The 25,018-nt window shown below is 36.8% G+C and overlaps 1 protein-coding gene across 3 annotated transcripts in view; it reads right to left on the reverse strand.

Moving 5' to 3' along the window:
- The window catches only part of LOC149789479 (importin subunit beta-1-like), a 208,535-nt gene extending 184,902 nt beyond the window's left edge, over nucleotides 1-23,633 (reverse strand). For all 3 annotated transcript variants that reach the window (XM_089971493.1, XM_089971494.1, XM_089971491.1), the window contains exons 1-4: nucleotides 23,470-23,633; nucleotides 23,271-23,329; nucleotides 22,023-22,205; nucleotides 3,008-3,208 (exon numbers count right to left, since the gene is read on the reverse strand). In XM_089971493.1, coding sequence (XP_089827619.1) covers nucleotides 3,008-3,208; nucleotides 22,023-22,205; nucleotides 23,271-23,329; nucleotides 23,470-23,509 — 483 coding nt within the window. In that variant the 5' untranslated portion in view covers nucleotides 23,510-23,633. The remainder of the gene's footprint in view (nucleotides 1-3,007; nucleotides 3,209-22,022; nucleotides 22,206-23,270; nucleotides 23,330-23,469) is intronic.
- Between the last annotated feature and the right edge of the window lie 1,385 nt (nucleotides 23,634-25,018).

The raw sequence follows: 25,018 nt of genomic DNA on the forward strand, positions 1-25,018 counted from the left end.
TATTAAATTTTTTCAATGCTTCTCGGCGTAGTCTAATGGCTTCCTTACATTCCTTAGTGACCCAAGGTTTTGGGGTCTTTTACAATTCGGCGAGGACTTGGGAATGGATTCTTCTGCAATCTCTAATAAAATAGATGTGAAATGTTGAATAGGGTCATTAACAATGAAAACTGTATCTGCATTCAGCCTAGTTTTACAGAGTGTTTCAAATTTAGTCCAGTCGGCCTTCTTTATATTCCACCAATTATGTCATCAATTGCAGAAGTAATATTTTCAAGGAATATTGGAAAGTGATCACTGCTGTGAAGGTCATCAATGACCTTCCATTCGTAGTCCAAAAGCAGCGAAGGAAAACAAATTGTCAAATCGATGCACGTGTATGTACCCGTTCCTGGGTGTAAATATGTCTGTGTTTTGGTGTTATATAGACACAGATCGTGTCTAGAAATAAAGTCTTCAACTGTGTGAGCTCTGTCACTTATATCATTTGATCCCCATAAAATGTTATGGGCATTAAAGTCCCAGAGTAAAACAAATGGCGCGGGAAGCTGTTGAACAAGGTTGTCTAATTCGTTTGGTACTAGGTTAGTGTTTGGTGGTAAGTAAATAGAGCAAAATGTAATCACTCGATGAAGAGTGACGCTTACAGCAATGGCTTGTACATTTGTGTTTAAATGGATGACGCTATGAGGGGCTGTGTTGTTCACAGCAACAGAAACTCCTCCTGAGGCCCTATCAACATCTGAAGAGTAGGTGTTAAACAGGGAGTAGTTTTTAAATGTGATGTTGTCCATATCTTTCAAGAATGTTTATTGAAGGCATAGTACCGCAGGATCATGTTCTTTTAAAAGTAGGAGAATATCATTGTAATTTGCTTTAAGTCCTCGACAATTCCATTGTATGATAGTGTTTTTCATTATAAAATTAAATTAAAGATTGTGGAGCTAGGTTAGACCTTTCGCAGAGGGAATTTGTTTGGTTATTTCTCTGGAGGAAGTACGGGGGTGAATTTTTTGTTTGTAGGTCTGGAGCTCCCTTGGGCAGATGGAGCAGTTTCTTCTGCATCCATGCTCTCAATGTCTCCAAACCTGTTATAGAGTTTGATGGGGACATCTGACCCCTTTTGTTGCCTGTTTCCTTGAGATTTGTTTTTGTTTTTTGGTGATTTCATTGGTTGGGTCTTGTTGAAAGTAGTTTGTGTAGATGCCGTGTTTTTCTGTGTTTGGTAATGGGGGGATACTAGAGTTGGTGCTGAATCAGGTAGATCTGTCTGTCTGACACGGGACGCAACCCATGGCAAACAGGTTGCCTCTACTTAGTCGCCTTTTACGACAGGTAGCGAGGCAATTCGAGCCAATTCTACAACCCCGGACCCGCAGGGGGGCTTGGTAATAGAAGAGTTGCTATAAATAGAACATAATACTGTTAGGAAAGTGCACGGACAAGCGTCCTCTTATATTGTAATTACGTAGAAGCCGTCTTTTCTAAAATATGGTCTGTGGGATTAATGGGATGTTAATAAAAACGAGAAAACAAACAATTGATTTTTTTGGGAAGGTGAATATACCGAAAAAGCGTAATCCATATACGTTTACATGTAGGGCGTAATTTAGTGGGAAAAAAAGCGTAATGGTTGGCATGCATGCAAAATACATGTCGCAACAAATGCTTCAGTATTTTTTCCATTTCTACAAGCACTATAATGGTGAACAGCTCAATAAAGTTGTAGACAGTGCAGAGTACATTTTCATCTGCATGACTTGAAAATAATTTGCGGGAGTCCTCGCACATGACCGCTTTCCAAATGTGCAAATTCATACAAATTTTGCATGTATCATGCAATCAAGCAAGCTGGCAGCATCTCTGCAGCTATATTTGATGCTAGTTTGGTACCATTTTCATTTAGGACAAACCAGACATCTTTAGAAGTCTTCTGGTAAAAACCCAATGCTGATATGACTTTACATGTAGGAAGAGTAGCAACAAATAATCAAGACTGACACTGTAGCCAGAATACTGGACATCAGATTGGCAGAATTTTGAGTTCCAACTAGAACCATACGTCTTCGGTTTAAAAAAAAAACAACATGCCCATTTGTAAGACTTCCGTTCAGGATTAACAATAAAAACATTTTCAACATGGCTGCTCTTGTGGTCATATTGGATGTCAGATCAGCACTATTTTCATTCAGGACCAACTCCAGTCTTTTCATGAAAACACCATGTTGATTTGCTCATCATTCAGATGAAGCATCAAGATTTTCAAGCTGTAAGTGTGGTAGCCATATTGGATGTACTTTGATCTCATTTCTGATGTCCACACAAGCCAGTTCTAATTATGACCAATCATACATTGTAAGAAGTCTTCAGGTGAAAACCATAAAGTTGATATGATTTTTCGTTCAAAAGGAGTAGCAACAAGTATCTTTTCAAGATATTTGCCATGGGAGCCATATTTAACATTCAGCAGGTACCATTTTAATTTTGAACCAACTGCTGATATGACTATTCATTCAAGATAAGCAATGACAAGATTTTCAAGGGGGGATACTGTGGTGGCCATATTGGATAATTCAGCAGCACCATTCTCATTTAGGGTCATCCAGATCTTGGGATGATTAAATTTAGTTTCATTGCAATCCTCAGAAAACATTTGTAGTAGTAGTAATTACATATTTGTACTAACAGATCTTCTGGTCCATGAGCAGTGGAGCTAGAAACATTTCCAAAATCTGAAGATAATTACCGGCCATTAAATGCTGGCTTCAACAACAGTTTGTCATCACATTTACTAAATATATGATTCTTACCAAAGGGCATGGGTTTGAATCCAACCATCGGACCTGCATGTGTCAGCTACCATAAAGTGTTCTTCAGTTGGGCACTTTATTTCAATTGCCTACCCACTAAATGATCTACATGTGTTGCTGTGCAAACAAGTAATAAAACTAAAACCTGCTTAGAATAATCCGAAATGTCCAAACAATTGTTATTAATGTTAACTTACAATATCCTGACAGATGTAGCCAATGGCCTCCAGACTTGACTCTTTCATCATCTCTGTGCTGGCAGGGTTGGTGACATTCTGTGTCAACTGTGCAATTACGGTGGGCCAAATACCTTGTGGCAACTCTGTACATGCAATATAAGCCACACATTGGGCAGCTGAACTGGGCCTAATTGTTTCTGTCCCTAATGTGGCCATCACCTGAAATAAATATCACAGAAATTTTTCAACAATATTAACACCCAGGCTGTGCCATACATGATCCAACAATGAAACAAAATGTAGAACAAAATAGTTTGAACTGATAAAGGTTTCCAAGAATATCCTGTCTGACGCTACCCAAGGCTGGCACACACCCCCCGCCCCTTTAGGCACACATTTTCATCTACTATAGCTTACGGGGAAAAAATACAACAAGAGTCCCTTCAAACAGACTCCTGCTCTATTGAGCTAAAAGAATTTCAACGAATTCTTTTTTTCCTTCTTCAAACCATTTAGATTTTAAAATTAACCATCACGGTACATATAGTCAATGTCAGCTTAGCACCATTTTCATGTAGGTCAAAGTGGATATCACAAGTCTCGTAGTCAAAATCCCATTTTATAATAATCATCCATTCAAAAGGGGGTGAGGGGTACAGTGACCAAAAGAAAGATTTTGTTGTTTTGTTTTAGGGTTTAACGCCATTTTTCAGCACACGATAGGCTATACATGGCGGCCAGTATTAATGGTGGAGGAAGAACCTGGGAAAACCCCGGAAAGAACCACCGACCCACGAGAAGCTACTGGCAAGCTTTCTCACATACCCACATAGGCTGAATCCTAGACTCGAACCCACGCAGACAGAGGTGAGATGGCAGTGATCTGTAACGGACTGCGCTTTAGACCACTCGGCCACTCGGGGCCCCTTGACTTTTGAAAACAGTTGTTGTGACAGTCATATTGGATGTACGAATGGCACAATTTCATTCAGAACCAACTAGATACCATAACAAATCTATTGCTCAACACCCTATGTTGACATAGCCATCAATTTGGAAAGCAGAGAAAATATTTGGAACTTTCAGTCTACTCCTAGGACAGGCCCCAGGTCTGAATATCTCTAGATTCTGTTGCTTGCCTGCCAGTGTTTGCTTTATCTGTCATCACCTTGTTATCAGCAAGTGTGACTTTCACTCATGTCAAATATAATTGCTTTTAGACTCCCAGCTAACTGTCCAGTTATAATGCCCCTATTTCAGTTCCCTGTGTTTGAAAGCCAGCTTTAAATATGGAATTTCTATATTTATTGTATTGGGCATAATAAATGGTAGGTCTATATTTTGTACCAAAATAAGATTAACTGACTGTTGTTGTGATGTATTTGATTGACAGATGCTTTAAATACATTGTCTAAATAGTTTTGTGACTTTTTACAAGAATACTTACAGTTTTATCTTGAAGACACGGAGTATGTAATATCATCAAGAATTTGAAGAGGAAGAAATGGTAAGAATTCTATATTACCTGCATTCAGTAATTTGTATTATCATTTAGTGTATCACATACATAAACTTTCTATTGTGAGTTTCTATTTGAGATACTTTATATATATATATATATATATATATATATATATATATATATATATATATGGAATTGTAGAAATATAATAGCCTTATACCACGGTCATTTGCAAAAGTTTATAGAATTAATGTATCAATCCAGTTTAAGTTCATTGACAGTTCGATAATAATAAGTTAAGTTCAATCTCCGAAATCCACAAAATCAAGAAACCCAGAGTTCATGTCGCTTTAATTCTCATGTTGGTCATTTATTTGTCTAATTGCAGCAAGAAGTAATTAAGGCATAACATTGTCTATGTCGGTAAATTAGAAATGTATCATCATTAGATAGTAGTACTTTTTTGCCTAATGTATATTATAAGTAGCATAGATAGAGACTATGGTAATTAGCATATATGTTTGTAAATGATCATGGAAGTGTATAAAGCCTTTAATCACACATTGGAGCTTAACTGACACCAGCCTTGTGTAAATAGCATTCAGGCAACAAATTGAAGCAATTGATATATGGTCATATATGTTTGTTGTTTATATTTCTATCCATCTCTCATATTACTGATCAATCATACTTGTAATCTTTTATCTTCCAATACATAAAATCTAGTACCAAAATTCTAACTTTATATTTTATTATCTAGGTTGACAGAATTGTTGACATCAGATAGTTAAATTTCATTCTTCAACAGGTTTCCATCTGTATACCATCACTCGAGTCTCTACCTTTCAATAAAATCGAAGATGGAACTTTCATAGCCATAGATGATCTGTAAAGTTCCTTAAATCTAACCATTCGATTCATGACAAGAAAAAAATTGTGAAGAAAGAAAATATTGTACAAGAATTACAGCGACATGATACTGGCATAATCCAGAGAGAAGAAAAGAATTTGGTTTCTTTGTCGTCTTTCTTTCGATATATGTTCCATCACTATGATGACTTCCAGGTTTGCAAAGTGGTATGTGATGAACTCTTAGAAAAACAAACACAGTCTATATCTTCAAACAAATGGAATAAATCAACATGGAACCTTTATCAACAACTAGCGTCTGTTGAAATGTTAAGTTTGGGTCTGTATGAAGAAACAATTAATAAGCTACAACTTGAAGGGCTGAAGATTCCATCTTTAATTATTGATTATAAAACACTGTTCACCGACAGCGAATGGAATAAAATTCAATTGTTCGAATGGCATTATAGTTCCTTTTGTAAGAAAGAAGCATCAGACTACGAAGATGAGCAGGAAAGTAAATGGGAATTCTTTAGATTATGTAAAGAGTTGGCAGAAAATGGACAAGAACTCAATCAGTTGTGCTTGAAGGTATGTCAGCGGAATGTTGCTCGAAAGTTTGCTGCTGATGCAATAAATGGAATTACTATCCATCTTGAAAGTATCCATTGACCTGAGAAAATAGAAACCGACACAGAAAATGCTCTCAGAGACATACCTGCTCCTCAGTTTCAAAATATTATTTGGTTTCAGTGCACAAATATGTGTGCACATAAAGCAGGAGTACACACTGGTATCGAATTGCAGGAATTGCAACATAATGTTGAAATGTATGATGATATGTCTCTGATAGTTCGTGCCTCTCTGAAGAAAAGTCACAATGTTTATGTGCCTGTCATACTTTTCTTTCCCAAAGGCTGCCTTCCGCCTGGTGAGCGTTTTCTTGCAAGAAGTCATCTAAAATCTGGAAAACTCCAACCCCATTATGTGTCACTTTCATCTTGTCTGGATGACCAAGGTCTCCCAGAGGAATACAGAATTCTTGACTCCTTTTGCTTTCAATGTTTTAAAGAGGAGAAACATTGGCTTGCTGATCCCTTAGATATGAACCACTTTCAAATAATGAGAGAATGGCGCTTGCACGTTCCTTTACCATTCCAGTGTTTATTAGAACAAACACTACTGAACAAAGACAGCCTCAGGCGTCGATCATCAGATGATTTCTACACATCAAAACTATCCTCTTTATATTGCCATTTCGATTCATCACTGAACATACTTAACAGAAATTACAGTGGTCTCATACAAGATATTGTCACAGATGAGTTGTTCATCAACTACTATAACATCACATCTATTTTTTCCATCACATCAGCTACCAATATGAGTCAAAGTCTACGAAATGGAGACAGACGTCTTAAGAAAGCTTCAGATCCAGAACTTTGTCACTTTAAAACGTATCTGAAACCATATCCACTTTGCTATATAAAAGCAAGTGATGTCTGATCTTCTGAACATTTGGTTTGTCTCAAAGACTGCCATCTTATATTTTTCATGGACAATCTGGTCCAGCTCACCATGAAAACTGACCCACAACCTGGTGAAAGGAGAATAAATCAACTATGCACCCTGCCCATTACAATCAAAGGCATTCCAAAAGATTCAAACGATGTATTAACATGGCATCTTCCACTGTGTGAAGAAAAAGCTAATTGTGCATGCAAGGAAGCACCACCGCTGGAAAAAGAAGATCTAGAATGGGTTCTGCTAAAGATGACCTCTGATGAAGAGTGTGCTTCTGAACGTTTTCAGCAGCAAGCCAAATGGGGCCTGAAATACATGTGGACAAGACTTACATCATTACAGCCCTTCACAAACATTCTAGGCAAAGCGGCTTCGATGGAAAATTCAGAATTTCAGGAAGAAAACATGGATCTAGATGAAAGCTTTTCATCCTTGGCCATTCATGATTTGGAGAAAATGGATAAAATTAGTAACAATGATAGAACTGAAAACGTCCCACTAAACATCTCCAGTGAAGATATATAGAGCATTAATGGAGCCATTACCTCCATTAGATCAGTTGACAGTAATGGGGATACAATCGAGGATATGAAAAACATCCAGGATGATCCAAATGTATCTTGTGATTTGTTACCATATATTGATGTCAGTGATATAGATGAGGAGGATGTACATCCAATGTATAAAGATAAAATGAATAAAAAAAGAGGAAAAGACGACGAAGAGGAGGAGGAAGAATATTCAAATATTAGGATAAAAGTTGGTGCTAATAAAGATATTCTCCAAGATGTTCAAGCCCTCCTTGAAGAAATACAGATACCATTTATGACAAACAAAGATGAAACTGTTGTCTGCAGTACTGATAGTAGCATACTAGAGTATCAGGATCTAAACAACACACCATCACCGCCACTATTATGCCGCCATCCTCCACCCTCCAGTGGTAGAGATGACGACATAACCACATTGAAAGTGGTTCTCGATGATTTTTTGGAGAAGGCTGAACTGAGTGAAACAAATGATAAGGTTCTGTTTGCACCTGACTACAAGATTGCCAGAAATCTTTTTAAGCTTATAGATGGGAACAAAAAGTATGCAACATTTCTTCCAGAATTTCCAGTACTGCACTTGAGAAAGTCTAAAATCATGAATTTAATATCAGCTTATGAAACATCAGGCCTCATTCATATACTGAAATATATGAGAGATGATGATATTGAAAAAGACTGCAGTAAATTGGTAAGTATCGAGAACATCGAGACAGCCACGCGAAATGTTTGGCGATTGTCAGCAGCTTTGCATATCTCGGTTATCATCACGTTTATCAACTCGCTACCACATTCACATGCAGAGGAGCTGGAAAAAAATTTGTGTGATCAGGAGTTATCCATCAGCCAGCTTGAATTGAGATGGGGACAAATGTTGAAAGAATTCATTAAGAAAACATCCACTGAGAATAAAACGTTTTCCCTGCATATTGATATAATGAGGCATTGTGACGAAATTGTAGCCATCGCCGTTGCTGAAAGAGTAGGAAGAAAAGATGGATACAACTTACTACTGGCCGGTGTGAAGTCTTCACTTCCGTTCTCATTCTTAAATGGAGCTTCCAGTTATGCTGGATTTTGCACACGGCTTTTGATAGAACATTACAAATCAAGTCACTTTCACAGACAAATGAAACATGCTCTATTCAGTACCTCTCACAATGGTAGTATTGTCAGGTTTGGATTAGACACTGCTCGAGAGATTGACAACAGAGATGCAAAGAAATGTATTCGACCAGGGGCCACACTAAGCAATGTAATGATGTCCACAGTAGACGAGCAGAGACAAGTCCATAAAGTAATCCAGTCTGTCATCTCAGGAGAGGATGCTTCAAAGATTAAGCAAGATGAGAAAAAAGATGAAGAGATAGCATCCAAAATTTCAGAAAGGTACATGGGAAGAAAAGCCAGTGATAACGACTTGGGCCATACTGTAAGAACAGATGGTCTGATACATCGAAGAAATGGAATGTCATCAAGTTTTGATCCCATTCTAAGAAATGTATATCACAAGGAGAATCCAGAGGTTTAGCAAGAGATGTTAGATTCAACCACAGAAGAGATAGGAACATTCATGATTCACAGATATGCAGCAAGAGAGTGTCTATTGGGTATGACACTTAGTGATTGTCCTAACATTGAATTGATAAACGGACCCAAACATCTCATTAACAGAATAAAAAGATCAAAAGGGTCAACAATCAAGAGGACTAAAGGCGTACCAAAAAATACATCATGTAAGAGCATGAAAGAAAAAAGCGAGGAGAAAAGAAAAAGGACAGTAAAGAAGATGACAACGATTGTGGACTGTCTAAGCTCTTCCATGAATACTTGTCAGTCAATCTTTAAGCCAGATGGGACAAAATCATCCACAAATAAATCAGCTGGTGTGAAAAGAGCTCTTCTCGAGTTGATAAAGAAAATATCTGATACCAGAGCTACAAGTGAGCAAAAGGACGATTTGCCAGACTTAGATGAGTTCATCCTAACAGATTTCAAAGCTGTTCCACCGACCATAAAGGAACAAACGAAAGCTTCAGTTGTAGAATCTGCCGGTGTGAAGTTCAAGACATCAGCTTCGACTGGAGACCAGTACTTAGAGTACGTATCAAAGGCAATTCTTCACAAGCTGATAGGACACCTTCCAAATTTACGTCACATTGTTATATGTGAGGAAAAATATTCCTTCACACCAGACAAACTAAAAGCACATACAAGAAAAATGCGGGATTCTAAAGGAAAAATATCTATCTTACATTTGAAGGAAGAAAAAGAGGTGATCAGTGAAGATAAATTTCACAAGCCCTCTGTTGTGGGAACAGCGACCGGCAAGAAACTTGTAAGTTCCTATTTAGGCAATCACATTGATCAGCTTCTTCTTAAGCAAAATATTATACTGGATATAGACAGTGAAGCTCTGCTGACAGCATGTCATTGCCAAGAGGTCCCCTGCACATGTTGTCCTTTCACAACACCACTGAGAGTTCGATTTACTTCCGAATCAGGAATTGTTGGTATGGAGAAGCTGTCTAACATCAGGCAGAGAAAGGGAGAAGCAGAAATGGCTCAACTTGATTGGATGAAGGAGCTTGATGCTGAGTTGTCTGATGGAGATTCTGTTGTCAACTTTGTATCATCAGCTGATATCGACACAGTCCTAATTCACCTATTTGGTATCAGTCTCCACTGGAAAAGAAACCAAACTGGAACCTTTACACGCCCTGTTTATGTTTGGCTACAGAAACAAAAGCCTGAGCTGTACAACATTTCCAAAATCATAGAAAGTATTGAAAGATACTTCAATAAGAAGTATTCGGCGGCTCTGATTGCCATCATTTTGTGCATGGGAGGAAATGACATTTTGCCACGACATTATGGAATTTCACATGAAAAGATTTTAATGAAAGCCATTGACAATCAAGGTCTTGAGCTTTTCAAACTCTTTCACATGGAAATCCATGATACAGATGAGTCAATTTCATCCATAATGCTAAATATTGATGCATACATTTCATTTTTAAAGGATTTGTACTGTCCAAAGATCTACAATGCAGCTGCATTGTCCTTTGAAGAAGTAAGGCAAATAACAATCAAAATGCCTGGGAAAGAATTCCGACATCCACAAACACGGATGCCCCCGGAAAGTGCCCTGAGGAATTTAGGAAGCCTTATTCAAGTTCAGATAGATTATTTATTGACTATATGGTGTCACGAGGCCGCTTTGCCAGATCTTCTTCGATACTGTTGTATTTCCATGTGTCCAGACGGTGAAGTTTATTACAGTTTTGGAGATGATGTTCATGTATCTGACAAAGAACAATTATTATCATTACCAGAGGAGCTACTCCAGGAGAAAATTAATTGTGCGAAACAAACTAGAGTACTTATTTTCCTCAGTAGATACATTCTTCTTGGGACAAAAACTTTGCATGCATCTATGTGTTAATTATCCGTATTAAACTGATTTATATACCTTACCGTGGTGCATCTATATATATAGTTTTGAGGAACCCATAAATCGCATTCCATCAAGATCTATTTTTGAATCTAAGTTTCATTGTTTACCATACAGCAGTGTACTTGGATGAATTTGTGTTCTTTTCCAGAAAGATGAAGTTTTCCTAGCGATCAGCAACCAGACGTTGTAAAACACAACAAATAATGTACTACAGGACTTAGAAAGGAATGATGAAAATATTGAATGGCCATTAAAGTCCAATGCAATTCAGATAGGATAACGACTCATACCTTAAAAAGGAATTCATTTGAAATGGAAATAACACACAATGTGGACAGTGTACCCCATAGGGCAGCATTTTGAACAGTTGTAAATACTATGCTCAAATAATTCTAGGATCTTGTAATAAGCATGGATAGACGCATAGTTGATATCGTACCATAGATGTTACCTCTGATGTGTTCTGGTTCAGATGTACGAAATGTTTATGTAAACTTTGACAGTACTTTTAATTTACATATCATCATTTGGAAAATAAATATCAGATTCGTTTATTGGACTTTATTAATTTACAGTGCAGTCTGCAATAGATGTTAAACATATTTTGTACAAAAGTGTTACAGTAGAAGAGTCATATGTAAAAATGGGGCATAGCAAATGATCTTTTCATAAAATCATGTGTTTACCATCTTAGAATTTCTAAAAGTATTATGTGATATTTTTTTTTTAAAATGCACATTCATTGAAATTAAAAAAGCAGGTGCATTATTCTTTGAGACCGACAAATTACAATGTGGGATGTAACAACATTTATATGGACTATTCATAAAACCATATAGAATGTTTCTGTGTGGCTGGAAGAAAAAAATCATATGAAGTAATAAGCCTTTATAGTACAGTAATGAAATGCGTATAAAACGACACTCATTATATTGTCCAAACACTTGCTTCAATTGCAATATTTGGAGGTTCTGTGAACTAATAACCGGGTTCATACAGTAGTTTACACCAGCCTGGAAGAACTCATCAGGCTCACACAGGCATGGGCTTGGGATGTTAATAGCAGAGGGCCATTCAGCTGGGGTGTCATATTACCTTGGATAGAAACTATCCAAATTTTTGGGGCCTGTCCTATGAGTAAGTCAGGCATAGCAATGAGAAGGTTTTCAAGATGACTGTCATGATAGCCAAATTATTTATCAGACTGGCACTATTTTCATTCTATACCAAATGGACATCATAACAAGTCTTCAGGTGAAAACCCCATATCAATACAACTTTCTGTTCAAGACGACTGCCATCGTAACCATATTAAATGCCAAACTTACATTCTTTCAGGACCAGCAAGAGACCATCTATTAATGAAAATTCCCTTCTGATAACCATAACAAGACTTTCAAAATGGCAGATACTGCAGACTGGCACCATTTTTGTTTAGCACTTCAAGACATAAGAAGTCTTTTAGTAAAAATCCAATGCTGTTACAGGAAAAACTGTCATGAGCAAACTCTCCTATGAGCGAACACCTGTTATTTCCGACCACAATCATAATGCACAGATTTTATCATATGATTTGTCATGAGTGATCATCTGCTGAACATGACCAGCGACCACAACGTCTTGGCAAAAATATGTATTTAAACACTGCTATGAAAGACCACATTGCAAAAACAGAGTCCACCTCCACAGACTTTTATTTAATCTAATGATCACTAATGCGTAAAAAAAAAACAGGCTGGCTACCGGTATCTGAAATTTTGCTGGTACACTGCTCCCTCGATAACTCGCACACAACAGTGTCCAAAAACATCAACCGCACTATAAGCGAGGGCGCAAGTTACCGAAGGACCTATAAAAAACTAATAAAGAGGTGGAGATCGACAGAGAGAGGTGAAGGGGGGGGGGGTTTGCATTGTTAAATACTCGTTTTATAATCGTGCTGAAAATAACTGTGAATAAATATTTCTTTATAAAGGTGCTGTTTGTTTTTCTTTATAAATTACCTTTAATTTCTGAATAAAGTATCTTGAAAAGATCGTAAAAACAAACATTATTCCACGAGGTATCAGTACTCTTAACATGTGTATCGCTAAACACATTGTGTACTACGTCACTGCTTTTTGTGTTGATTTGGATACATTCTAGTTTTATTGTTTGTTCAAAATGAATCAAGAATTCTTTTATCAAAAAAGATAACATTCATATCGAAAAACGACAACGTCGAAACTTGTGTTGCTCTAAAAAACAAAAAATTTGCTATCACAAAATAGATAGATAAGATAGATAGCCCCCGGATCGCAGGTGGTTTCTGACGGCAGGGACAAACATCTTAGAAAACCACTCCGCAAATATTGTTGCAGTCATCCATGCATTTCCACTATTTCTATATACAGATGGAAGGGTGTCCATATTCATGTGATGAAAACAACGGGGAGACTTGTATTTGCCAACACATAATGGTTTCATTTTATGTGTGCCAGTTTTGTTAACACAAAACAAAAGTGTTAATCTCTCTTTGTTCAGCTTGAAACCCTCATTTTTGTGTGTATCATCTCTGGTAGCTAGAGTTTTGTCTGGCATCATCCGATAGCATAGACCAGCCTCATCACAATTATAAACTTGGTCGTCTGTATATCCATCACAGGTCAGTATCTCTCGGAGTTGGTTGGGATAACTAGATGCGGCCACCTGATTTGCTGAGCGCATCTCTCCCGACAACGAATTTTGTTTTATTCCATGTCGGCGCTGGAATCTACAAAGCCATCCATGGCTTGCCTTGAAATCTGAATCAGTATCCATAGTTTTGGCCATTTTCTCTGCCTGGGCCTTGAGAATTGTTCCCGAAATCGGAACACCATGTTCACATTGCTGTGTGAACCAGGTGTACACAGCATCATCTAATTCTGTGTCGTTTGCAGTCCGTGCCCGTTTCCGTTTAAATCCATCATTAGAATCAACTTCATGCAAATAATCCCAAAATTTCTTCTCATCCTTAAGCCAACCTCTGAGTGTCGACTCGGCAAGTTTAAGTTCACTACAAACTTTTGATCTTGATTCACCATTACGAACCCTCTCTATGACAGTAAGCTTTTCATTCACTGAGTACGCCTTTCGCTTGATTCCCTTGATCTCCATGATCACATTTACAAATGATTAGGATAAATTACTGATTAATATATACTTTAATGACAATAATATTTGAAACCATGTTCGATTGGTCCAATTATATTGATTGATGTTGAGACACGATATTGACCACAAGAGTTTATGCATGTAGGATTTGCATTCCTTTGAACTTCTGTATTTTTGTACGTCTTTAACCTGATTTGATACCAAAGACCGACTTAATGTGATAAAACAAAACAGGTCTATTTTAATTAATTTTTACAATGCAACAAACACCTCCCCAAGTCGTCGATCAAAACGCAGCCGGCACTTAATTAGGTTCTCACAGATGTGCTCGCGGGCATCGATGTGACGGTCAATTGACTATTTTCATGTTTGAATAGAAGAGAACATGCAACGATTATACTGCTTACACTGCAACACAATTAAAACACTAATTTCCCCTGACAAGACATATTTAATTAGTGTTCATTTCATTCAGTGTTGCCACCTGTTAGCATTTACTATAATTCATTGATCGCTGTTTCGCCGTATACATATACAGTATTATTATTTACAGTGAACTGAGAAAATATTTTTTCCGATAAAATCTAACAAGATATGTGATTCCTTATTAAAACCTGAAAATTTCACGATGTTGATTCTAACTTTTCGGGCACTAACTGCCATTTTCAACGATAAAACAGGCGATATATCAAGGTTTCATTCATCAGTTCTGATCATGATTTTCTTCATTTTTAAAAAATATTTCCTTTAAAAAAACGGGATCCACGCCGGACACCGCGTTATAAGCGGGTTCGCGAGTTATCAGGGCACGAGTTATCGAGGGAGCGGTGTATTTATATTTTATTATAAACCAGACTAAAGTAAATGTAGTATACATGTAGCTTGGTTCCCGGTCTTGTCAAAGCTACAAGTAGGACCCAGTTCTATGAATGACCATATCGCGAGAACAGAGGCAGACACAAATGACCTTTATGTAATCATCTGTAACAAAGATCGCTTGAATAGTGATTGTTCTGATCAAAAACACACATGAAAAGATCAACAACAAAAAAACAATTATGGCAACCAGTTTTTATATAGTGTTAGACAGTCCGTAAACCAGGCTAATGTACATGTCGCAAATTGCCATTGTAGTGCTTGTGTTTAGAGTTAATCTGTATTGCCTTGGGGGTGAATAAGGTCTTTGTCCATAAAACCGGCAAGTGAGAATCGTTTGCAGGATTCAGTTCATAGTGTGAAAGGTTTGTTTTCTCCCAATGTTACAGTGATTACATGCCAGTTTTAAAGCCAACATCTATTTAAGTTGGTGCGACTGGGTAACAAGCTTTGTTTATATATGTGTGATTAGGATTTTTAACATAGTTTTTAACAATTTTTCAGTCGTATCACTATGATGTCTGCAGTGTGGCAGTTTATAGTGATGTCTAGCACTAAGGCATCATGTCCCACCCAGTCACATTATCCTGACACCAGGCCGACCAGTCATAACACTTAACCTCTTTACGCTGAGGCAGCTCTTTGGTATGACTCAACCAGGGTTTGAACCCCCGACCTCCTGCTTCCGAGGCGGATGCTCTAACCACTAGGCCAGTGGAGCGGTCTGCTTTTCTTATAGAATTAATCCTTGTGTGTCTTACCTGAACCAAGTCAGAAAATAATTATTGTAAACAAGTGAAAACGAGCTTAACACTCTCAAAATAGTGGTTTAAACATCATTAAAACAAAATTAGGGTGTTATAAAGGAGGAGTAAATCAGAACCGATTTCATATGCTAATATATGTGCAAGCGATCTTCAAATGTAAATTTCATGTTTAATTATAAAAGCATATCTTTATTGCTATATAAATGCATACAATATTTTAACAAAAACTTTTAATAAAGAATGGAATGTTCTGAAACTCAACCTTCAAAACTGGTCTTTTTGTAGAAACCTAGTATGAGAGACCACGTCTTGAGACCCCCTTCTTTGTTGGCAGCAAGGGAAGGTCTCTCATAATGGGTTTTACCATATGACTATTCATGATGAGTTGCGTTAACAAGCTTTTCAAAATAGCCACTACTTCAGATTAGCACCATTTCATCTGGAAACAACTAGACATCATAGAAGCTCTTAGTGAAAAACCCACATTGAAATGTACATCATTCAAGAGTAGAAATAACAAGATTTCAAATGGCTACCACCAGTTACAAGGCTTTTAATGAAAACTCCATGTTTATGTGACCATTCATTCATGAAGAGTGTGATAACATTGTCAAGACTGCTACTGAAATAAGAATTGATCTGAACAAGAATTAAATTTAATGTTCATATACAATTTTTTATTTAATTCTTGCTTTCATGTTCAGTATTTCTCATGTTTTGAATTCTTATACATTCTCATATATCTCAATCTGAAATTATTTCACACAGATTTATGACAGCAAGTGGAATCTGCAGTTACCAGATACCTTCTTGCTACATGTGCATTGGAATATTAAATGTTATTGCAGCTGATGGTTCTTCAGTTTCTCAGCACATGATACCATCTTTACTGAATATACTGAGACATGATACAATATGTTTTTCCTGTGCCAGAACATCTTTGCTAGCCAAGGTTGCAATAGCCATATCCAGTGTTTCCCTTTACACACATCTGTGCGTCAGGGACGCACACTGGAGAAAATTGACACACATTTTGTTGCTGTGTCTTTTTTTTGACACAAAGGATTCGCATAATGCAATCAGGATTTATTTTATATCCAATGCATTGGGCGAGGGGTGTCATCATGTATACTTCAAGCATAGGCATTGACTGGTTCCCCTCTTTGTTTACTCCGTGTTGCGCTCCTCTATTCGTATAGCGGAGTGAAACGCAGGGAACACAAAATAAGGAACCAGACTAGCTTAGGCAACGTTATGACGGAGTAGCTTCCCCATATCTCACAAGCTCTCGCGCGATTTCCATCGAGCTCAGCAAGATGTCATCTTGATGTTAAACCTCAATGCTTGTTGCACTTAAAAGTGATCTCCAGATTAAAACGTGCACTAAGAATCATTAGCGAAGAAAAGTGAAAGAAGCAGAACACAAAAGAGTAACTGTAGCTCTAACTTTAATGAAAAATGGAGAAAATAATTCCCTTGACTGGAATATGGCACATTCATTAGGATTAAGGTGTGACTTCTGATCGCGTGATTGCAAATGTGAATAATCCTTTTTGTGACAGGGTTGAAGAATTTTTAAAAATCTTCCCTCGTTTGCCACATGATATCTGGAGAACACATTATAACCCAAGACATTCTTTCACAACAAAGAAATCAGTAAACTTGCCGAGACAAATGCATTTATTTGGATTACACATGAGGGGGTCATTGCAGATTTTGTTGGTTTTAACTTTGCTGCAATAAAAGAAAGATCTTAAAGTTCAAGTTCAACTTATTAGAAACAAGATTAATCATTAGCCTCCTTGACTTCTGGATAAATTTGTTCTAGGATGAAGTACAATGAAACCAATGATAGTACACATTTTATGACAGGCAGTAAATTAACTGCCATTTGGTTAAAAAGATTTATTGGGCTTTTTGTATTGGCTTGTATGTAATGTGTTGGTCTATAATATTGCTTCATATAGATCAGAAGGAGATTATTAAAGGTACAACTTTAAAAGAAAAATGAAGTAATAAAATTATTCTTTGAATGGACAATGTATTTGTTTGTTGATTGTGCATGTTGGTTTATTTGTATGTTTAGAGAGGTTTATTTGTATGTTTAGAGAGAAAGTGTATGTTGTGCAAGTTGCAATATCCTATTTAAAGCTGAAAAAGTACAATCAGATGAAAATCTGTCAGTAGATTTTTGACCCCCACATTTTTTATTGGACCCCCAGTTCTGACACCAAGTTGGGTTTTTTTACCCTCAGTTTTATACCCCTGGGGGATACACTGCATATCTACACCTTGGCATATCGAACAGACATTTCTGTGCTTCGGATCTTGAATTTGTACAATGCATAAAGCAAATGGGTACCTGACATAACATACTAAAGGAGGCAACACATGAAACCCAACTGATGTCACCAGGACCAATATATATGTTCGATCCACCAAGGTGTAGATAGGGTTATAGTGAACATGGTGCCAAACTTATAACGAAACTTTTTTTTGCGAAGTCCCAAGACTTATGAAACTAAATAAAATGTGTTGAATTTTTGCCCTCACCACACACATTGCACATTACAATAAAATATTTAAACAAAATGCTTATTTGGTAATAAAATTAAAGAAACAAATTTTGTACTGTTCTTGTTTATTCTTTTTTTTACTTAATGATCAATTTAATACAAAAATATATACTTAACTCCATATATGAAGCAGTTGAATCTATATTGTAGTGTGCATTACTCGTGTCAGATAACACATGACACAGCCATTTTAATTTTGAACCAACCGCTGATATTACCATCCATTTAGGAGTAGTAATGACAAGTTTATCAGGGTGGATGCTTTGGTGGCCATAGTGGATACTTTAGCAGCACCATTCTCATTTAAGATCATCCAGACCATGGGATGAATATTTAAGTAAAGTTTCACTGCAATCTTCAAATGATACAACACAGCTCATTTGACATAAATAAGGAGAAATCAGTTATGTTTAGAATGAAAACTGTTATCCAAACAAGATCACAAGAAAACAATATCTAACATTCTCAAGTAAATTAATATAAAGAAAGAAAACAGTGTTTTACACACACACACAGGATCCAAGAATAGTTCTTTTTACTGAAATTTTGAAAATAAATTTTACAGTTTTTAAAGAAACACAATCTAGTGCATGACCCAGCATCCTGTAGAAAATTTTGAGATCATTTCATGAATACGCGAAGGCCAGAAGAGAAGATGATTTCAACTACAATATAACCATTAACAAGGATGGAACTCAGTGTACTCTGATCTCATTTCTGTATTGTCTGTCAATAAGAATGGTGTTAAATATGCAAGACAGGTGCAGATAAAAAAATCTAAGTTTAGTCCTCGCAGTTTCTGCAGGAGGAGATATGCTGCCTCTAATGATAATTTTTCACTGAGTGAGGGAGCTTTATTCATGTACCGAACAGATGTGTGCAGGAGGAGTGTTGGGGATGATGAGGTGATGCTTGAGTGGATTAAAGAGTTCTATCTAAAGTATAGTTTTATATTATTTTTAAATACTATTGAAATTTTTGAGTGCTTTTTCTGACACGTAATTTTCAAATAATTTAAATGGTGTTCCGAAACTTGCAATTAAAAAAAGATGCGTCCCAGAACATACAGTGCACAAAAAATTACTTTAAAAATTAATTTATGGTGTCCCGCCATATGCAGTAAAAACAGTAGACTATACATGGTAGCCATTGAAGTGAGAACTCTGAAAATATCCTGGAACCACCATCCCATGGGAAACTAGTTTTAAGCTTTCTTGTCCACACTGGTACAAACCTAGGACTCGAACTGAGGCCAGTTTTACCAGCCCTAAAATGACCTTAGTAAGGCAGTCAATTTTTTTCCTTTAAAGCTAACAAGCAAAACTGTCCCTCTTTTTTGTCCCCAAATGTCCAAAAATAATTTTTTTAAACTAATAGAGGCAGTCTAGCTACCATTAACTTTGACCAGTTTTCATTAAGGTGTAACAGAATTGTCATGTATGTATCAAGAAAAGCTATCAAAATTTTAGAAAACTTCAACCCAGAAATTGTATTAAATGTGTACAAACCCGAAGTCCACTTTTAAAAAAAAATTCACAGTATCCTATAAATATCACTAACTATCTCATCTGGTACAAAATCCAAGAATTCACCCTCACTGTCTGATCAAGTTCTGAAATCTTCCATCATCATGTTCTAATCATCATAAATATCAGACTTCTTTTCCTGGACTTTGTAAGCAACACTATGCTCATAAATTTTTTGAAATCTATCCAAGATTGCAACATGTGCTGGTTGTGAAGGTTGAAAATGAACACATTCTGGTTGGGCAGCAAGATCAACTAACCACTCTCTTTTACTTGCAACTGTACCACACAAATGGCTGAATCCAAGAGATGTCACATGGAATAACAAGCTATGGGATTAAGGTAAATTAATTACTGGAAGCGGCAGACATCTATTTGGTACTGAAAAGGCACATCTATTTGCAGCTCAAACAAAAGGAAAACAGTGAGTTCTGCCATTACATGAACTGGCAAAGACCATGTATACGATGAACTTACAATCTGGTTATTATCAACAGGCGAGTACCCTAGTACCTGGATACCCATTGGCATCTTTACCGTCAAGGTGGAAAATGTGCATTTAAAAGTCCAGAAGTGTGATTGAAGACATGCAGTGATCGTAATCATCCCAAACAACTCAAAAGTTTGTAAAATTTACTTGAACATACCTAAAGTACAGTTTCAATAACTGCAGTTCTAACCAACAGACTTCTATGGCTTCTGGAAAATTCTCAACCTGAGGCAATTCTTCTTAAAAAAATTTCAAGTAGGACATGCTAATGACAGTCTTCTTTCCTGCCAGGCAACACACTCAAATCAATACACAATGTCCACCAACATAACTGCTGCCCTTCCAGCTATTTCCCCAGTCAAGAATCAGAATATACTTTTATTCTTCAGTACTATTAAAACATTCTAAGAGGACATGATGTGTCACTTGCTGGATGCCATTTGAAAATGAATAAGCAACAGCTTGATCATGCAGACATTCTCCATTACAAATAAGAACAAGTCTAAAGCATTTGAGGTACTTCTGATTGCCTGATAAATTCCAATGAATCTCATACAAAAACCCCCGGAATCGAACCTTGATTTTACTACAAGCATATTTGTGCTTTTATTCCATATGTCTGTCTTTAAGGGTACTTTCCTTAACCCTTTACCTCATAGAGCATAGTGACAAAGTGCAGCTCGCTATAAATAGAATACATGTTACCTAGTTGACCGCATACGCATCGCCTGCCTGTGAACTGTTAAGCAATGTAGTGTATGTTACGTTTAACAGCAATTTTAACCATTTTACATTTTTGGTACACATCTGTTATATGTGGAACAATTTAAGAGTAAAGTCCAATTCTTATAGCTGTGTAATTATTTATCACGGAAGAATTTATGTGCTTCAAAATCTGGAGAGAACTTGTTCACCGTCATGTCAGTGAGGCCGTGTGACCAACCGTAGCTGCCATTTCTCATACTAGAAATTCACAAGTTTTTCGCCTGTGTCTACATCACTAAGTCATCTAAATTTTATAATTTATAAAACCTAATTGCAGCCTATATCAATATCAGAGCCTTTACCTAGGTTATTGAATCTTTCATAGTTGTGATTTTAATCATGAAAACTTCGTAAGTACTGAATGAAATCCGCGACCGCCATTTTAGAGAGTGGAGATTACAACCCAGTTACTTTAAATAGCAGATATCAACCAGTACATAAACAGTGACCATGTGATCTGACGTAATTGTCATTTGCAGAAATGAATGTAGTATCTAATAAGGGGTTTTCCCTGAAGGTGGCGCTACAAAAACCAGCTTAAAATGGCTGATGTTTACAGCCGACGTCAAAAGGCCCTTCCATGGGACTTGTGTAGAAGCATCAAAAGTCACTTCGATGCGACTTTTGTAGAGGCGTCCAAAGACGGTTGTATGAGGTAAAGGGTTAAGACTTAGGGCAAAATCAAAAGGGTTGGCATGTCTAACATGCAGACAGAGGGAAAGATGTAAAAGCCACCAGGGATCCACCAATATAAAATACGCAAATTCTTTTCCAACACAGTTAAAATAAAACATGCAACATTTTATTACCATATTAGATTCAGCATTACACCTGGCTAATGTTTCACTGTGTCTTTATATTCATGGTTCTGGGAGAAAATGAAAATCATAAAAATTAACCATCACCACCATGAACATTTCTGATACTACAGTATTTCAAAGTCTGGTCAAGTAATTTCCTATGAGAATATACAATGTAAAGATTCACTTCTTGTAGCTGGGTATATAATAAGTTTAAAATATTTCCATCAGTTTCTACAATAAAGCTAAGAAACTACTTGCATTTTGCTTGATAAAAGTTCTGACATCCTCTGGAAACTGTAGCCACCTTTGCTGATATTCCGCCTTCAGATTTGGGTCCTTGGAGTATAAGGCATTCTTCAACTGCAAACCTGCCTGCATACGTGCAACTGGACTATTTCCGGCATTCTTCAAAATTTCCGACAAGGACTTCTGCAGTTCAGGCTGTAATACAAGACATTTTCATGCAATAAAATCAGGGTTCTTTCCACAAAGTTACCAACAGAGTTAAGACCTTTTCCAAACCCAAAAATAAAACTTTCCAGACCTGTGTGATAAGTGATAGCAACAGGGGATACATTTTTCAGAATGTTAGAGTAAATAAAATAAAAATGGAATGTTTTCTGCATAATTCAAGTGTGCTCAATCTAAAACTGATCTCATCTTCATATCTTTTCAGATAAATTCTCAAGAAGCATTGAAACACGTGCACCATCCACCATTTTTAATATTTTGCTTGGTAACTTGCAAAATCTTGACCTAATGTTATTTCAAGCCGACATTTGTGTGTTTTTCTCTTTCAGATGGGTATATAGAAATGTTGGGTGAACATTCAATTATAAGAATAAATAGACTTCCTGTGTTTCAGGTACTTCGGAAGCCTTTCATTGCATTTCTATAAAGTGCCACCTCCCCCCACGTTTGTATGAAATACTATACATGTAGAAATTATATACTGCTCTTAAAATTTGTACACTGCTTGTTTTTCTGACTTCAGTGATGATTTTTTTTGCTCCATTACATGATATAGGATCAGTTCGTAGCCTCAACCACGACAAAATCAAGTTGAAGATACGACATCGTTGCTACGCCACGAGAAATACCGGTAAGTGTATAAATGTACACCGATGTGTGCAGCCACATTTAGATGCAGATAATTGCAGCTTTTAATGAATAGGTGATATCAGCCCCTCAACCGAAAATCAACATGGTCACGGGAAGAGCTGATTTATCCGCTAACGTCTAAACTAGATTTCCTACTTTCCCACAATTCCATCAATTTTTTACTAGAGTATCTCGAGACAAATGAAACGTCTAAGGTACAGTTTAATAAAAAAAATTTCATGAAGTTCCTAAACTACAACTTCTTGCTGTGATCGGTGCTACTTTCGTTTCTACAAGACTCAACCACTCCGACTGCCGTCGCGTTTTAAAACTCCAGCTGATTTAGGCAGCCATTTTGATTTATGTATCGCACTTCTTGCCATAAAAATTATAACATTTTCTTACCAAATTTGTCTGGGCGGCTTGTTCGAGGAAACTTTGGGCAGCTTCTAGCTCTGACTGCTCTAAAATTGGAAAAAAGAAAATGGCACGATTAAGGTGCAATAAAAGGTCGTATTCTCACAGGAATTGTTATAAACACAGATAACGCGTTCATGAAGAAAAAAAAAGTTGTGTATTATATGAAAATAAAATCTCAACATACGAGACGAAATTGTCTTCTCTAGAACTTGTATTAAATCCATTTTCACTTTCGATGTTTCAAGGGAAGAGACAGTATTTTTCAGGACACTAAAAGCAAATAATTTGTCCCCAAACCCACGAAGGCGAGTTCCATGTGGTACGCGTAAGAATATCTTCTGACAAATGCCGGTCCACTACATAATGGCATTAGTAACACGTCTTTTCATTTGTTGAATCTGCATAGTAGGGCTATGATCTAACAATATTGACCAATCAAAAATATCTTCTCTTTTGAATATACTGCGAATTAGTTGAACAAGTTACATTAAACATGTTCAAAATTAATTAAAAATTTTATGTTACAGGTAATACATAGTATTAGTTATTACTGCATACTAGACCGTGGGCTCTGACTTCATGAGCTATAGAAAATCACTTTGGCGATAACGCCACAAAAGTAGTGACTCGGTCTGTTAAAGTCCGACATGCCACACATTCCCGCCTTTTTCAAAATCACATGCGTTCTACACTACACTAGTCTGGTTTCTTTCACTACAGATATAGAAAATAATTAATACACAATCTGTTTTGGTTTTTTAGTATTTCAAAATAAACATTTAAACGTGCGTGCCCATTTAATTTCCCACACGGTCACCACAACCAAAAAAGAAGCGATTGCTGAATGGGATAGCAGCAGGGGAGGGGAGTAGCCGACCTTTGCTGGGGAATCAGAAAAAAACACCCATTTACCCCCGGCCTAATCCCCCCACTACAATCCGGGCCTTGAAGATTGTTTATTTTTTTAATTGCCAAAAGCAAATCAGAACACTGTATGGTGTCAAGACCCCATCCCACCCTACTGTTTGGGGCCTTGGAAAATCTTTATTTCTTTGTTGCCAAGAGCCAATACTTCACTTAAGCACAACAACGCCCAGATGTGGTCAAGGGGTGCCAAAATAATTTTAAAAATTCAAAACAAAAATTGTGTGTTGCACATGCCTCTGTGTTTACTGAGTTTGATGTGCGTTCTAAGACTCGCGGTACTAATTCAACTCCAATAGTAAACATATGGAAACACTATCATATTCAAAATTCAATAACTTAAAAGTTCTGGGTGCTGATGATGAGATCTATAATTCTCCATGCACTTCTAACCATGGTGTGAGCTACGTGTGGAGAACACCATATGACCCACGGCATTTTGTTTATTTACATGTGCATGAAACACGTGTTATTAATTCTGCACCAAATGAATCAGGTGCTACTTTCATTATTGAGTACTCCCGAGTCAAGCCTGTCAAAATACTAAAATTGCATCAGTAGAAAATTGTCTATATTTTTATACAATTACATATAGGTTAAGCTCTCAAAAGATATTTTTACTAAAATTTTAATTTTCATTATTAACCCATTATGGGCCACCAAACCCGTAAATACTCTATTATTTGTTCACCCATTTCTAGACTGGTTCACGGTTCTTCTGTATAGTTAGTAGTTGTGTCCTATAACCAGATTTAAATTTGTTAGAAAAAGTTGTATTTTACTCTTTGATATTGGAGCATAATTGTAAG

This window comes from Sinohyriopsis cumingii, chromosome 10 (assembly GCF_028554795.1).
Source record: "Sinohyriopsis cumingii isolate HCF-2022 chromosome 10, ASM2855479v2, whole genome shotgun sequence".
NCBI lineage: Eukaryota > Metazoa > Mollusca > Bivalvia > Unionida > Unionidae > Sinohyriopsis > Sinohyriopsis cumingii.